The 16,462-nt window shown below is 64.2% G+C and overlaps 2 protein-coding genes across 3 annotated transcripts; both read left to right on the top strand.

Moving 5' to 3' along the window:
- The first annotated feature begins 926 nt into the window (after window positions 1–926).
- On the top strand, window positions 927–3,690 carry GLTP (glycolipid transfer protein). Its single transcript, XM_065692084.1, has 5 exons — window positions 927–1,094; window positions 1,817–1,878; window positions 2,076–2,209; window positions 2,439–2,589; window positions 2,902–3,690. Exons 1-5 carry the CDS (start codon window positions 992–994, stop codon window positions 3,082–3,084), a joined length of 633 nt encoding a protein of 210 aa, XP_065548156.1. The 5' UTR covers window positions 927–991; the 3' UTR covers window positions 3,085–3,690.
- A 233-nt stretch (window positions 3,691–3,923) lies between these two features.
- TRPV4 (transient receptor potential cation channel subfamily V member 4) lies at window positions 3,924–12,482 on the top strand. 2 transcript variants are annotated; one of them, XM_065692332.1, is made up of 16 exons: window positions 3,924–4,049; window positions 6,301–6,713; window positions 7,685–7,857; window positions 7,965–8,117; window positions 8,401–8,541; window positions 8,624–8,922; window positions 9,353–9,532; window positions 9,611–9,769; window positions 9,899–9,991; window positions 10,156–10,229; window positions 10,303–10,468; window positions 10,629–10,695; window positions 10,926–11,242; window positions 11,381–11,508; window positions 11,693–11,814; window positions 11,978–12,482. In XM_065692332.1, the coding sequence occupies exons 2-16, from the start codon at window positions 6,340–6,342 to the stop codon at window positions 12,118–12,120; spliced, it is 2,589 nt and encodes an 862-aa protein (XP_065548404.1). In that variant the 5' UTR covers window positions 3,924–4,049; window positions 6,301–6,339; the 3' UTR covers window positions 12,121–12,482. The 2 variants fall into 2 exon arrangements, with proteins under 2 accessions (XP_065548404.1, XP_065548403.1); XM_065692331.1 differs by lacking the exon at window positions 3,924–4,049 and having other exon boundaries at window positions 5,946–6,713.
- The last annotated feature ends 3,980 nt before the right edge of the window (window positions 12,483–16,462 follow it).

Genomic DNA, 16,462 nt, shown 5'->3' with positions numbered 1-16,462 from the left:
TCGCCGTGGCAACGCCGACGGCCGCTACGGGCGCCGACGAGGGACAGGCCGCGGCGCGCTCCGGGCGGGCAGCTGCGGTTTATGGCGCTGTAAACGCTCTGGGCTCGAGGTTCCTGCGGCACCGAGCCCCGCCCGGGCTGGTCTCTGCGGCTGCTGCCGGAGATCGGTATCGCTGCACGACCGGTTTAACCAGAACAGCCGGTGACAACACCGGGTTCGGAGCCAGGACACCGGTAAATCCCCCCCCGTCCCCTCCCGCTGCCTGCACGGGGCCCGGTGTCGTTCAACACCCGCGGCTCTCAGCGCTGTTTAATATTAACCGATCGCTGCGGCCCCGGGTCGCGCTTCGTTCTCTGCCGCCCCGCCTGAGCCTCCCGCTCCTCCGAGCAATTGATATCCACTAAATAATTAACAGCGACCGGGGCCAGCGCGGGGCGCCGGGGAGGGACTCTTCATCCGGGCCTGCAGGGACAGGCCAAGGGGAACGGCTTGAACCTGCCCGAGGGGAGACTGAGAGGAGCTCTTAGGCAGAAGCTCTTCCCTGTGAGGGTGCTGAGGCGCTGGCACAGGGTGCCCAGAGAAGCTGTGGCTGCCCCATCCCTGGCAGTGCTCAAGGCCCCGTTGGACACAGGGGCTTGGAGCAAGCTGCTCTAGTGGAAGGGGTCCCTGCCCGTGGTTGGGGCTGGAGGAGCTTTAGGGTCCCTTCAACCCAAACCGGGGGTTCTGTGCCTTCCCCCGCTGGAGGCCCCTGTGCAGCCCCGACCAGGCTGGGGCGGAGCCGGGGGGCACACCGGTACCGGGAGCCAAGACCGCGCGGGCGAGCGGGCACGGAGGGGGCGGGGCTTTGCGCCCCTTAGAGCCCGCCCCCTTCTCCGATTGGCTTGCGGCCTGGTGGGTGCTGCGTTTCCATTGGCTGGGGCGTTGGGGGCGTGGCGCGGTGGCGGCGCGCAGCCGGTTCGGGCGCCGGTGCCGGTGCGGAGCGGGCCGGGCCATGGCGCTGCTGCTGGAGCACGAGTTCAAGCCGCTGCCCGCGGACAAGCAGATCGAGACGCTGCCCTTCCTGGAGGCCGTGGCCCACCTTCCGCCCTTCTTCGGTGAGCCCGGGCCTGCCGTGCGACGGGGTGGGAGCTGCGGCAGCGACCGGCACCGGACCGGCCCCGCCGGCGCGCCCAGCTGAGGCCTACTGCGGGCAGCGTCCCCGTGGGCCTGCCTGGACCGGGTGCCCCCCCGTCCCTCGTGCTCGGTCCCCCCGTTCTGGGTCGCTCCCAGAGAGCAGCGTGGCGGGGCCGCGGTTGCACCACGGGCCCGTCAAACCCGCCGAGCAGCCCCGTTGGGAAACGTCCCGCGGGCCCCGGGGCCCACGCCCCGGCGGGGCCGGGCCCGGCGTCCTTCCCCCGGTACCCCCGGGCCGGAGGCGTCGCTCCGGGCCTGCCCGTGGTTCCCAGCCGCGGTCCTCTCCCCATGCCGGGGCCGTGGGGGCGTGTTGGCATGGGCACCCTCATGCCACGCTGGCTCGCTGCCCTCCACAAAGCCGGTATTGTGTGCCGGCTCGGGCTGGACACAGGGCACTGCCCGTTGTGCTGCCCAGACCGGAGCACCGGGGCTGCATCCCGGGTCAGTGGGTTGCCAGCACGGCCAAGGCCAAGCTCTTACTCACCGTGTCTTTGAACTAAGCCTGAAGAGCCTCTCTCAGCCTCGCCAGCGCTTGTCTCGGTGCTTGGCTGTGGTTAAGGTGAAACCTGTTGCTTATGACCTGACTTTGTGTTGTTTCCTGTGTCTCCTCCTGCCTGATCATCCTCCCTCCCTGCTTCTGCAGATTGCCTGGGCACTCCCATCGTGTACTCGCCGGTCAAAGCCGACCTGGCTGGGAATATCAAGGTAGGAATGGGCATGGGGGGGGTCAGGAGGGGTGAAAGTGGAGCAGAGATGCGGTGGGATCAGAGAGGCACAACCTGGAGGTGTTTAGAAGGGGCTTTTCTTCCCATTTGGGGGTCATTGTTGTGTTTATTAATGGGGTCCCTGATACAAGCTCCAGCTGGGCATCTCCTGGGATCCATCCCCTTCTCTGCCCGCAGAAAATCCGTGCAGTTTATGACTCCAACCCCACCAAGTTCAAAACGCTGCAGAACATCCTGGAGGTGGAGAAGGAGATGCACGGCTCGGCCTGGCCCAAGACAGGCGCGACGCTGGCGCTGATGTGGTTGAAAAGGTGATTCAGGGCGCTGGGAGCTGCTCCGGCACTTGGGGATATGTACTGCGGAGAGCACGGGTCTGGCTGGTCCCTTTGGGCTCGGCATTGGGGGAACCACACCAAGCACCAGCTCTGTGTGCTGTGGGGCTTTGGGGAGACCTGGATGCGCCAGGCTCAGGGGGTGCCTTGCTGGAGGCTGGGAAGCAGCATCCCCTTCCCCATCGCAGCGTCTCCGCTCTTCTCTCAGGGGCCTGAAGTTCATGCTGGTGCTCCTGCAGAGCATCTCTGATGGTGAGCGGGATGAAGAGCATCCGAACCTCATCCGTGTGAATGCTTTGAAAGCTTATGAGATCGCGCTAAAGAAATACCATGGCTGGATGCTGCAGAAGCTCTTCACGGTGAGTGTTCACATCTCCATGGAGGAAACAGCCTTTCCTAAAGCCCATCTGCCCCAAGAAGGCATGTGCTTTAGGGAATAAGGGCTTGGAAACATGAGAAGCTGTTGATCTATTTGAGCTAGAACCCTCGCTGTGCATCCCTGCTTCTCCGAAGGTCCAGCTACCATCCCTAAGGTTGTTCCCATGTGCATCCACATGGGGTCTCCGGATGCTCAGAAGTGCATGGGTATAACCCAAGCTGGGGTCCTGCATGTGGGATAGGGTTAGCTTTAGGGTTTTGTGAGCCTTACTGCTTCTTCCCCTCTTTTACAGGGCTCAGTCTACGCTCTCCCATACAAATCAGATCTACTGAAGGCACTAGAGAAGGGTAAAGAAGTCAAAGAGGAGGAAAGCATCGAGAAGATCCATCAGTTCCTCTCAAGGGTCACCCCCATCCTGGATGCAATCTATGAGATGTACACAAAGATGAACGCGGAGCTGAGCTACAAAGCCTGAGGCTCGCGGGGGCCTGGCAGGGCTGTAGTCAGGTGTGATGGGTGCTACTTGTGGTTTACTCACTGGGGCGGCTCCTGGCTGGCAGGCGACTTTGGTTCGTGTCTGGATCTGCAGTGGATAACCTGTTTTCTAAACAGAATAATGAGTTTCCTAGTCAGGATATGGCAATAAACCAGTTGTCATCTCAGGATTCCCCAAGTTTTTGTACTAAAGAGGGAAGACCAAGTGTTTCTAATCCCATCCTCTGGGTTCACACCTATTATGGTGCAGGGAATGAAGCGTGGCTGGTGGCTGCATCCCAACGGAGCTGCCTTGGCTCCGCCCTGATCCTCTTGGACTCCTACCAATACCACTGGACTGCAACAACTGCTCCGGCACCCATGCGAGAAGCTTCCCGAATGATGCCCATGGAGCAGGAGCCGATGACTTTCCCAGGGAATCCCAACTCCTCCAGCGCCTGCCCGGAGCGAGGCCCCTCTGCCGGCGGCTGAAGCCCGGATTCCAGCCCCACACGGTGTCTGTGGGGGCACACGTTGCCTTACTCACTGACGGCCTCACGGTGCTGCCGACGGGATGTGATTGTTAATAAACACTGACGGTAACCTCCGCCTGGGTGGATGTTTGGGGGTGCTCCGTGGGGGGGGGGGGGTGAGGAGGGTGTTTTAGGGGGCTCTGTCGGGGGGGCGCTGTTTGTGGGAGACGTTTTGGGGCTGCTCCGTGTGGGGCTGTTTCAGGGAGGTTGTTCCTGGGGGGGGGGGGGGGGGGTTTGGGGCTGTCCCGGGTCTGCTCCGGGCCGGTGCCCGGGGGCGGGCGGAGGCGGATCCGCTCCCGCGGGCGGGAGCAGGGGCCCGGGGAGGAGCCGCTCTCCGGCACCGGCCCCGCGGCGACTGAGCGGCGCCGGAGCCTGCGGGACCCTGCGCGGTGCGGGCCGGGAGCGCAGCGGGGCGCGGGGAGCCGCGTAACCGGTACGGGCGGCACCAGCGGAGGGACGGACGGGGCGCGGGGACCGGGACGAGGTCAGGGTACGGGACCGGGGCAGGGCGGAGCCCCGGGGCAGGACGCGGTACGGGGCAGGATGGAGCCCCAGGGCGAGGAGGGAGCTGCGGGCTGAGCTGGGCAGGGTCGGATGCAGCCCCATGGGCTCCCCCGGCCCCGCGGGGTCCTGATCAGTTGGGGGTCCCGCAGGGGCTCCCCGCAGCTCCGACACGCACGGGCTGGACCACTTCGGGCTCTCGCCCAGGTGAGCGCGGCCCCGCGGTGCCGTTCCCTCCGGGACGTGGTTGTTTCCCTTTGGATGAACGTTCCGGCGGCACCGGGTGTCCACACGGTGCGGTTTCGGGGATTCGCCCCTCCCCGGAGCCCTCCGTGCACTACTTTGAGGAACTTCCATGTGGCAAAGCCTGTCCCAGCGCAGGGGCATCCTCCCTGCGCCCGCCCTGGGCAGATCCCTGCGCATCCCAGTGTCCCTGCCCCCGTGGTGGGCTGGAGCAGGGGACTAACTGCGGATACTGGGAGGTGACTTGGGGAGAGGGGGGAGCGCACGTGGGGCATGGGGCGGGAGGGTTTGTGTTGGATTCAGGGCACAGGGTGAGCTGCGCCTTGACTCAGTTGTTCCATGGGGTGAGGGAGTCTGAATGCTGCAAACCCAAATAATGACCGAGCCAAATGAAACCCCATTGACGGCACCTTTCCTGGCAGCAGGGCCCCGGGAGCGCCCGGGTGACGGCACTGCCCCAAGGGCCCATTTCCGACACAGGCTTCCTGCCCCGGTCACCGGTGGCAGCACCGGCTCCTGGCCCCAGCAGCACCTTCACTTGTCCCCCAGCTTCTGCCCCATGTTCCCATCAGCATCCCCACTGCTCCTGTCACTGATGTCCTTATCTGCTTCCAATAGGGAACAGTGTGGGGTGCCGGTGACTCCCTGGGCTCTGGATCTGTGTCAGTTTGGGCTTTTCTCTAAAGCCATGCTGCAATTGCCAAGGCCAGAAGGGTCAGGCACTCCATGCCCGTGCACAGCCGGAGGGTTGGCTTGGCAATTCCCTCTTCTCTGTTGTCCAAGGACACCCTGGCCGTGCAAGGGGCAGTGTGCGCTCGGGGTCGGGCTGTGGGACCTGTGGGCTTTGGCAGGTGCTTGTGGAATGTCTTGCAGAGACGGTGATGGGAGGAAAGAGAAGAGAAACCGCGTCCGATCTGCGGCTCGTCCTGCGTCTCCTGCGGCTGCACCATCCCCTTTGGGTGCCCCCATGGTGGCAGGGAGGAGGGAACCGCCGTCCCCCCACTCCCGCAGGGATCCCGGGCTGTTTGCAGCCCTCATCCCCGTGTCCACGGCAGCACCCTGGGGCAGCTGTGGGACCCGCTGCCTGATTAGAGGCCCGTTACGCGGCAGAGATCCGCGCCCGCCGCGGCGGGGCCCTGCCTGCCCTTGTGGCTCCTCGGGCAGAAAATGACACGTTTCCCGGCTGCTTTTTCTGTCCCGGGACCCGCGGGGGGGGGGGTTCAGCTCCGCAGGGGCTGGAGCTGGGCTCAGCCTTAGCGCTGCTGTTCTGTGGGTGGAACGCGGGGCTGGGCGAGAGCCTGGGTCACTCGTGCGCCCGTCCTGCCCGCGACAGGGCAGAGCAGGGCAGCGCCTGCCGCGGCGCAGCTTTGCTGGGAGCCTCTGCTGCAGCCCCGCTCCTCTCGGGGCAACCCCAACCCGTAATTTCTTGCCCTAAGGGCTGCTCCTGCGCTCCAGCGGGCTCTGACCCCCCCCCCCCGTGCCGTGTCTGTCCCCCTCCCCATGCCCAGCACCCAGATCCAGGCCCCCCCCCAGCGCTCAAGGACCAGCCCCATCCCGGCTGCGGTGGCAGCTTCCCGCTGCCTCTGGGCGCTTCCCAAGGCGCGGGGTGTATCCCAGGAATGTTTTCTTTCCCTGGGCGGCACACGGGAGCGCACAGGGTCTGCTCTGTGCCCTGTCCTGGGCTGCACCCAAGCCGACCGCAGCGGGGAGAGGCGGCGAGGCCGGGCTCGCCCTTGCCCATTCCGGCTGCGCTTTGAAGCCGGCAGCACCGCGGCCAGCGAGGGGTCCCCGCGGCAGGGGGGTGCCGAGGGGAGCAGCCGGGACACCCCAACTGCCGCAGGGTCGGTGTGGGACCCACTCCCGCTATGGAGCTGGGCAGCGCAGGGAGGGCACGGGCGGCACAGAGGATTTGGGGGTGATGCTGTGTTTCCCTCTGCCAGGTCTCCTGCTCTAGTGCCGGTCACATCCATCCCTGCAGCATGGCAGACACCGAGGACCCACTGCGCACCGCTGGTGATGCTGGGGAGGGCCCAGGAGATGATGGGTCCCTCCAGAACGATTCCTTCCCACTCTCGTCCCTGGCCAACCTGTTCGAGAGCGAGGACACCCCGTCCCCCCCGGAGGCAGCGCGGGGTCCCCCGGGCGCCGGGGATGGGAAGCAAAATCTCCGCATGAAATTCCACGGGGCCTTCCGGAAGGGCGCCCCGAAGCCCATGGAGCTGCTGGAGGCCACCATCTACGAGTCCTCCGTGGTCCCCGCGCCCAAGAAAGCCCCCATGGACTCCCTGTTCGACTACGGCACCTACCGCCACCACCCCAGCGAGAACAAGCGCTGGCGCAGGAGGGTCGTGGAGTGAGTACGGGGATGCTGGTGCGCCCCGGTGCCGGTGGGCTGGGATGGGGCGGGGGGGGGCAGCATAGGGGGTACGATGCCCATGGGGGGTACGGGGATGCCCATTGGGGGTACGATACATGTGGGTACAGGGATGCCCATAGGGGTTCAATACATGTGGGTATGGGGATGCCCATAGGGGTTCAATACATGTGGGTACGGGGATGCCCATCGGCTGCGGATGGGGACAGGTCCCCCCATGGCTCTTTGCGGGGTGCTGTGGGCAGGGCGCAGCTCCCGGCCGGTGCCGGTAGCGGTGCTGCGGTGCCGGCAGCGTTGGCTCCGCTTCCCCCTCACCGGCCCCGTGAAAGAGGCTCTGTGCGCGCCGCCGCTGCCGGCCGGAGCGGGCGTCTGGCTCCGGGCATGAAAGGGCTTTTCAGGAGAGCCTCCGCCCTCCCCACGCCAGGAAACCGGAGCCGGGGGGGCCCGCCCGCGGCCGGGCGCACAATGACCCCTCTGTGCCGGGCACCTGGGGCGGGGGCAGCCGCGATGGGGCAGCGGCTGCCCCTGTGCCGCGCTGGGCAGGGGCGGAGGTGGATGGAGGGGGCCGGGATGCCCGAGGTGCCGCTGGCACGGCCACCGTCCGTCCTGCCCCCATTCCCGGTGATCGCCGGTTGTCCCCAGCCTGTCCCGCTGCTGCCAACTGCTCCAACCGGTCTGGCTTTGCCCGTGGCACTGGAGCGCGGCCAAACCCGTGTCCGGTCACGGTTGGGGCCCAAAATGCAGCTCCAGGCGGGAGCTGGCAAAGTCCCCACCAGTCCCCATGGGTGATGCTTGGAGGTGGGATGCTGGGGGCACTGGGCTGCAGGGGGTGGGGAGGTCACCCCGTGGTGCCCATGCCCTTCCCCACCGCTGAGCATCTTCAGGCTCTTTGCACAAGCAGGAAACCGAGGCAGTGGCTCCGATCCCCAGCACTGGCACTTCTCCCACAGGAAGCAAGCGCCGGGTGCGAAGGGGCCAGCTCCCAACCCGCCCCCCGTCCTCAAGGTGTTCAACAGACCCATCCTCTTCGACATCGTCTCCCGGGGGTCCCCGGCCGGCCTGGACGGGCTCCTCTCCTTCCTCCTCACACACAAGAAGCGCCTCACGGATGAGGAGTTTCGAGGTGAGGACCTGGGCCCCCCATGGTGGGTGGTGATCCCCTGGGATCTGGCCAGGGGTGCGGGTCTGGGCACCCCCATGTGCTGGGGTCTCAGCACCCTCTGCTCGCAGAGCCCTCCACGGGGAAGACCTGCCTGCCCAAGGCGCTGCTCAACCTGAGCGGCGGCAGGAACGACACCATCCCGCTGCTCCTCGACATCGCCGAGAAGACGGGCAACATGCGGGAGTTCATCAACTCACCCTTTAGGGATGTCTACTACCGAGGTAGGGGGGCACGGGGCTGCTGTGGGCATGAGGACACAAGGGGCAGTTTGGGGACCGGAGCATAGGGGGATGGAGGATGAAGGATGCTGGGGAGGTTGGGGACCAGAGCAGCGGGTACCCTGGTGAGGATGGAGAGCCCTGGATTGGCTTAGCAACCAGAGCAGTGAGGACCCTGAGGTGATGGGAGGCTCTAGGGGGCTGGAGCAGCAGGCACCCCCAGAAGGCTGGGTACCCCGGGGGGAGTGATGGGGCAAGACGGTGGCGATGGGTGCCCATGGCGCAGGTCAGACAGCCCTGCACATCGCCATCGAGCGCCGCTGCAAGCACTACGTGGAGCTGCTGGTGGAGAAGGGAGCCGATGTGCACGCCCAGGCCCGCGGCCGCTTCTTCCAGCCCAAGGACGAGGGCGGCTACTTCTACTTTGGTGAGCGGGGAAGGAGCTGGTGCATCCCCAGGGGTGGTGTGTGTGTGTGGGGGGGGTGACACCGGCAGCGCTATCCCTACAGGAGAGCTGCCGCTGTCGCTGGCCGCCTGCACCAACCAGCCCCACATCGTGCACTACCTGACGGAGAACGGGCACAAGCAGGCGGACCTGCGGCGCCAGGACTCCCGCGGGAACACGGTGCTGCACGCGCTGGTGGCCATCGCCGACAACACGCGCGAGAACACCAAGTTCGTCACCAAGATGTACGACCTGCTCCTCGTCAAGTGCGCCAAGCTCTTCCCCGACACCAACCTGGAGACGCTGCTCAACAACGACGGCCTCTCCCCGCTCATGATGGCGGCGAAGAGCGGCAAGATCGGGGTACGGTGACAGCCTCCCTCTTAGCTGAGCCCTGGCGCTGGACGCGAGCAGCGCGGCTTCTCTCTGCGGCTGCTGTTGGAAACCTGGATGTGCAGCCCATTAACCCTAATTAACCCCCTTTTCCATTCCATCCCTTCCCTAATTAACCCCAGGCCCTTGGCACATCCCATCCTTCCCCCTGTCCTTGTCCTTCAGTGGTGTGGGCAGAGAGTTTACTAAAAAAGCCAAAATCGGAGCATCCTCATGCGCTGCCTGCTGTGATGGTGGCCATGCACCCAGGACCATTCCAGGAGCACCCGCTGGGGTGGGTTGGGATGCTCAGTAGTGGCAGGGGCTGTGCCTGGGGTGGGATGGGAGGACAAGCGGGGTGCCCCGAGCAGCAGGGACGAGGCACAGGTCTGCCCATGGTGAGCGGTCCTCCCTCCATCAGATCTTCCAGCACATCATCCGTCGGGAGATCACGGACGAGGACGCGCGGCATCTCTCACGGAAGTTCAAGGACTGGGCGTACGGCCCCGTCTACTCCTCCCTGTACGACCTCTCCTCGCTGGACACGTGCGGGGAGGAGGTGTCCGTGCTGGAGATCCTCGTCTACAACAGCAAGATCGAGGTGTGCAGGGGCCGGGGGGAGGACCGGGGTGGGGATTGTGGGGCCGTGTCCTCGCTGACAGCATCCCTGTGCCACCAGAACCGCCACGAGATGCTGGCCGTGGAGCCCATCAATGAGCTCCTGCGGGACAAGTGGCGCAAGTTCGGGGCCGTCTCCTTCTACATCAGCGTGGTCTCCTACCTCTGCGCCATGGTCATCTTCACCCTCGTCGCCTACTACCGCCCCATGGAAGGCCCCGTGAGTGCCACAGCACCGGGGCTCAGCCCCATGGGCCGGCACCTCCTGGCAGGGGGGTTTGCTGGGTCTCTGTCTCCAGCATCCTGCCCTGCTACGGTGAAGCAGCTCTGCTCTGTGCTTTCCCCACAGCCCCCCTACCCGTACACCAGCACCGTGGACTACCTGCGCCTGGCCGGGGAGATCATCACCCTTCTCACCGGCATCCTCTTCTTCTTCACTAACGTCAGTGCCGTGATGGCCGAGCCCTTGTGGTCTCCATGCAAGGAGCAACTTGAGGGCGGCAGCCCCGTGTCCCAAGGCATCAGCCCCCACTGTGATGCCCCCCTGGACACCAGGGCCCTGCCAAGCAGGGGTTTGCCCCCTCCGACCTCTCCCTCTCTCCCCAGGTCAAAGATCTCTTCATGAAGAAGTGCCCGGGTGTGAACTCCTTCTTCATAGACGGCTCCTTCCAGCTGCTCTAGTACGTGGGGTACCCCTGGGCTTGCACAGGGCAGTAGCTGTCGGTGCAGGGTCTGATCCTGCTTCTCCTCCAGCTTCATCTACTCGGTGCTGGTGATCGTCACAGCGGGGCTGTACCTGGGGGGCATCGAGGCGTACCTGGCTGTCATGGTCTTCGCGCTGGTGCTGGGCTGGATGAATGCGCTCTACTTCACCCGGGGCCTCAAGTTGACAGGGACCTACAGCATCATGATCCAGAAGGTCTGGTGGGGTCAGGGGTCTTCTCCCTATGGATCAAAGGGAGGCTCCTCTTTGCTTTCTTGGGGGTTTCTTGTGGCTCTCAGCCTGGCCATCCATGCTGCATGGGCCGTCAATGGTGCCACGGTGCCACACGTCTCACCCCTCTCCCCATCACTCGCAGATCCTCTTCAAAGACCTTTTCCGCTTCCTCCTGGTCTACTTGCTCTTCATGATCGGATACGCATCAGGTGGGTGCCTGCGTGGTGAGCTGGGGCTCGGGGTAAGGACGAGCCCTTTGGCACAGCACGGCTTGACCAGGCAGGTGTCTATGGAACCCCTGCTCCCTCCTACCTGCCTGCAGGCTCAGCCTGTGCCCCCTCCTGCGATGGAGAGAGGCTCAGCCACTGTGGGGTCCCGTTGTGGACCCTGTCCTTGCTGCTGTCCCCATGGACTCGCCATCCCCATTGCTTCCCCGCAGCCCTGGTGTCCCTCCTCAACCCGTGCCCCAGCAGCGAGTCTTGCAGCGAGGACCAGTCCAACTGCACGGTGCCCACCTACCCCTCGTGCCGCGACAGCCAGACCTTCAGCACCTTCCTGCTCGACCTCTTCAAGCTCACCATCGGCATGGGCGACCTGGAGATGCTCGAGAGCGCCAAGTACCCCGGCGTCTTCATCATCCTCCTCGTCACCTACATCATCCTCACCTTCGTGCTCCTCCTCAACATGCTCATCGCCCTCATGGGGGAGACCGTGGGCCAAGTCTCCAAGGAGAGCAAGCACATCTGGAAGCTGCAGGTACCGCCTCAGCGCTGCTGGGCAAGGGCGGCTGCACCACTGCGGCTCCCCAGGCTCCATCAGAGCAGCGCTGCCTGGGCGAGGGACCCCGATGCATCCATCCTCCTGCGGCTGAGGGGTCCCTGCTGTTCCCGGCAGTGGGCTACCACCATCCTGGACATTGAGCGCTCCTTCCCGGTGTTCCTGCGGAAAGCCTTCCGCTCGGGAGAGATGGTCACGGTGGGGAAGTGCACGGATGGGACACCCGACCGCCGCTGGTGCTTCAGGTAAAGGCAGGAGCTGGGGACCAGGAGTAACCAAGCTTCTGCCACTGCAGCCAGTGGCATTTTGGGGGTGCTGGGGATGTGCCCCTGTTTGCTGGGCAGTTGGCACTAACCTGGACCCAGGCTGGTGGTGGGATGGCGCAGGGATGCAGGATTCGCAGCCCCTCTGGCTCTGACCTTCCCACAGGGTGGATGAGGTGAACTGGTCCCACTGGAACCAGAACCTGGGCATCATTAGCGAGGATCCAGGCAAGAGCGACACGTACCAGTACTACGGCTTCTCCCACACCGTGGGCCGGCTGCGGAGAGGTGAGCGCGGGCTGGGAGCATCCCTCGGGATGCTGCTTCCAGCCTCTTATGAGCCCCAGGCCCCCATTTGCTTTGGGGACCGGGTGCTGTGGGGCTGACCGTGGCGTGGGGAGCATTCCGAGGCCCCTGGCTCTGCCACCACATCCCCACATCTCCTTCGCAGATCGCTGGTCCACAGTGGTGCCGCGCGTGGTGGAGCTCAACAAGAGCTGCCAGCCCGAGGAGGTGGTGGTGCCGCTGGGGACAATGGGGACAGCGGAGGCACGGGAGCGGCGGCACGGCCAGGCCTCGGGCTCCCCGCTCTAGCACCACGGACCGGGCTGGATGGTGCCTGTCTGCTCCTCAGGGATTCGTGCTGGTGCCCAGCCCGGGTTGCAGGGGTGGGGGGGGTCCTGGCCCTGCCCCGGCGGTGCTGGGGGGTCTCCGGCTCACGCAGACGAGCTCCAGTGCCACCGCTGCGCTTTGCCACCCCGGCGCCGTTGGCTGTGCCATGCTGGAAACCGCTGCCGCGGGCAGGGCCCCCTGCACCCGCGATGGTTTTTGCCACAGGTTTTTGCACAAGATTTATACCATTATTTATTAGCAATAAAGACTGAGCTGCCCCTGCTGCTCCTCCCGGCACCGAGGGACCCGCTGCAGGCAGGAGCATGGGCCATGAAGCCACCCGACACACCGGGCACTGCGATGGCACCGCCGGTGAGGCTGCACCGAGCACCGGGGGGGGGTCATGGCTGGCTGCAGCACCCGGTGTTGCCATCCCCGCTTGGCTGCCCTGCCCGGAAGGGAGATCCTGGCCCTGGCAGCGCCAGTTTCAGCTGGAGGTGTGTGTGGAACGGCCGAGGGACACGGGAATGGTGCCCGGCTGCAGCGCACGGCTATGGAGCTGCGTTGCACTGCCGGGCTTGGTCCACTGGAGGGCAGCACACACCGCGCAATGCCCACCCCGGCGGGCAGCTCTGAGCTGGGGGGGCAGGACCGGGGCCAAACCCAGGCTGCGCTCCGAGCTCCCGGTCTCCTCCCACCTCCTCGCCCCGTCCCCGTGGGGGGAGCAGCCCATGGGTGCGGGTCTGCAGGGTGATGCTCCTGCCGATGGGCAGGGGGTGGGGATGGAGTCGGGGGGATGCTCAGCAGGCTCGGGTGAGCTCCTGATGGGCAGTGAGACCTTGGTGGGGAGCACATCCCATCCCATCCTACCCCCCCCACCCCATCTCATCCTATCCCATCCCAACCTGCCCCATCGTATCTTATTCAATGCCCATCCCGTCGCACCTCTAACTGCAATGCCCCCTTTCTGCTCCCCTCCCCTCACAGCCAGCTGCTGCACCACCCTTTCCCTGTGCACTGGGACACGGGGTAGGTCTGAGGGACGGGTTTGGGGGGCACCAGGGTCACAGTGGCACAGTGCATGGTGGCAGAGACCTCGGCCAGGGCCCTGGGGGCCGCCCAGCTCACTAAGCAAATGATAGAGCAGGAAAGGGAACACTTCATCTTCAGACTTGATTACTCGCCGTTAGCTCTAACTGCACTGTCTCCATTTAAATGTGATTTACATCTCTCTCTCATATTGTGGTTTAAGTACTTCCCCAGGGGGAGGGAATGAGGAAGTTTCATTATCACCACTTAGGAGAGGCTGAGGCTCCAGCTCTTGCTGTGTAATCAAATGAGGAGCTGAGCGGCTCCACCTTCACCCCAGCTCGTGTTTGGAGAAGGTAAACTTGCTTTTACCCATCCCCAGTGGGTTTGTGATGACCAGCCCAGGACACGCAGTGTGGGGTGACACTGGGAGCCCCAGTGGGGCTCTGCACCGTGGCTGCCCCAGGCTATGGGGCAGGAGATGGGATTTTTCCAATGTAATTGGAAATGAACCGATTCCCCCCCCACCTCCTGTGCAAATTCCAGTGTCCCAGTGACAAGGAGCTGCATGTGAGCGGGGTTTAAAGCCATTGGGATGCAGAAAGAATGGATGTGGCTGTGCCCGGTGCCCTGCACCATCAGTCTGGACCCCTCAGCGGAGATGGGGACACTGCAGCAGCCTTTGGTGCTGCAGGACTTGTGTTTGGCAGTTTCACCCCCTGCAAAGCCCTGCGTTATCACACCTGCGTCTTCGCATCACACCCGCTTCATGGCAGAGGGCTGGAGCCAGGCTCAGAGAGCTGGGCTGGGGCAGCCTGGAGAAGAGAAGGCTCCTGAAGGGGAGACCTGAGAGCAGCTCCAGTGCCTAAAGGGGCTGCAGGGAACCTGGAGAGAGGCTTGGGACAAGGGCCTGTAGGGACAGGCCAAGGGGAATGGCTTGAACCTGCCAGAGGGGAGACTGAGCTGAGCTCTTAGGCAGAAGCTCTTCCCTGTGAGGGTGCTGAGGCGCTGGCACAGGGTGCCAAGAGGAGCTGTGGCTGCCCCATCCCTGGCAGTGCTCAAGGCCAGGTTGGACACAGGGGCTTGGAGCAAGCTGCTCCAGTGGAAGGGGTCCCTGCCCGTGGTTGGAGCTGGAGGAGCTTTAAGGCCCCTTCGACCCAACCCATTCCAGGATTCTGTGATTTAGGAGGCGAGGGCCCCCCGGGACTGGGGGTCCTGGTGATGCTGGGGCACTGCCCCCTCCCGCCCCTCCTCGCCAGCACTGACAAGCCCAGCACAGGGAAGAGCAGAGCTCCTGACACGGGGAACGTGGAGCGCGGAAGCAAATCCATTGTTAGGTGAATCCGGAGCTCGGGCTGAGAAGCTGGAATCAATCACGGTGAGGGATGCGTTGGTTCGAGTGCACACCGCCTGGCTCTGCTCCTTGACCTCAAACAGCAAGGGCGGCCGCTCTGTTTAACACCCGCTTCCTCCCCACCTGCCTTGGAAATCGGTGTTAATTTAATAGGAAGGTGTTTGCAGGCCAGAAACGGCGTCATTCCAATCAGGAATCGGTGGAAAGGGCATCATTTGCCATCAGAAATGGCATCCGGGGGTTACAGGTGGCGGCGGCTTTGCCCTGGGTGCTGGGATCCATCCTCATGCGTCCCTGCCCATCTCCATCCGTTCCGGGTCCTCCCGGACTCACCTGTGGCAGTCCTGGATGGAAGCAGTCCAAGAAGGCACCCATCTATTGCACATTACACACGTGCAGCGTTCCTGTGCCCTGCGAAACCCTCCTCCAAGAGGGTTTGCTGCTAAATAGTAACCCCCCCGTGCCCCCCCAATGGAATGTAATGACCTTGGGACCTGCAGGATGGATCGCGCCATCCTCCAGCCCTGATTTATGGCGATGTGGGCAGCGTGATGGAGGCAGTGCTAATGAATCCCTGCTCCGTGGGTACCGGTGGCGGAGTAAAGTTACTCCTCATGCTCCCGATGGGGCTCCTTGCACCTCTGTTTGGTTCCCCCCTTTGGTACCCCCAAAGGGGAGGCTGGAGCCAGCACCACCACCCCGTGCCCAGCACCGCTGCTCCTTTCGCTGTGGCATCTCCTTAACGACAAAGCCCTAAGTGTCCTCAGCCAGTCCGAAGGGACCGCGCGGGCAGGGAGCGTCTCCCACCCCCTCAGCGACATCAGCCTCTGTGAAATTCCCCTTTTGTCCCAATTTCTCTTTGTTCCCGGGTCGCTGTCACGCCGCTCGCTGCTGGTGACGGAGCCGTCCCCTCCCGGCAGCCCATAAACATCGGCACAACCGCGCTTATGGCAAAGAAGACAAATGGGGCCACATTCCGAGGCCATGGGGCAGCTCCAGGGGATGCTGTGTCCTCATCCCCATCCCCGTGCCCAGCAGGGCTGGAGGGAGCAGCGCAGGAGCCACAAATAAGCACATCTGGAGTTTCGTTCCCAGCAAACCAGCCTCTGCATCCTGTTCGAGGCTCCCAGCCCATGGCCATGCTGGGGTTTGGGTATCCCCATCCGGAGGGCAGGAGCAGGCAGCGCTGCCTGCATCCCTCATGTGGGGTTCCACTGGGACCAGTCCACAGCAAGTGATGGCCATGGGCAAGCGTGGGCAGGAACTGGTTTAGAAATGATCCTAATTCTGCAGGATAAGTGGGAAATGAAGGAATCCTGTGCTGGGGTCGCAGGCAGCCGCAGGCATGGGTATGAGCAGGCAGCGGAGCCCCCGCTGCCCTCAGCCCTCTTCCCACTGGGATAACGGCAATGCCATATGTCACCACTGCCGGACACGGAGCCGTGTCCTCCGCCCAGAGCTATTTGGGATTTAATACTATTATCCTAATGCAACCGGCTCATTGTTGGGGCTGGGAAGCTGCTGGCAGGGCAGAGCAGAGCAGGGCAGGGGGGTGGGATGGGTTAGGAGAGAGCAGATCCCATCCGGAGACCCCCTTCTTGTCCTGGCACTGGGAAATGGCAGTGGATGGATGGGAGGGGAGATGCCATCACTGCACCGGTGGTGGCTGCGGGTACCGGGATGAGGATGCGGTAGCGGAGCCTCGGTGCTGCGAGGGGTGAGCATCCCATGGGTGCACGTGGGGCCGAGGCCCTAATCCCTGGGGATTTGTCCCACGTGCGTGGCCACCCTTTGGGTGCGAGGCGGAGGTTGGCGCTGGGGCCGGATTAATGGCTCAGCATCGTTAGTGGGTTATTTATAGGTGCCCTAAAAATCTGTGGGTTAAAGGGATGGGGGGTCCTGGGGGAAGGCCACAGCAAAGCAAAGAGACTCCAGAGCACA

The sequence above is a fragment of the Lathamus discolor genome, chromosome 12 (genome assembly GCF_037157495.1).
Source record: "Lathamus discolor isolate bLatDis1 chromosome 12, bLatDis1.hap1, whole genome shotgun sequence".
In the NCBI taxonomy this organism is placed as follows: Eukaryota; Metazoa; Chordata; class Aves; order Psittaciformes; family Psittacidae; genus Lathamus; species Lathamus discolor.
The sequence above is the reverse complement of the archived record's forward strand: the minus strand, read 5'-3'. Positions and strand labels throughout refer to the sequence as shown.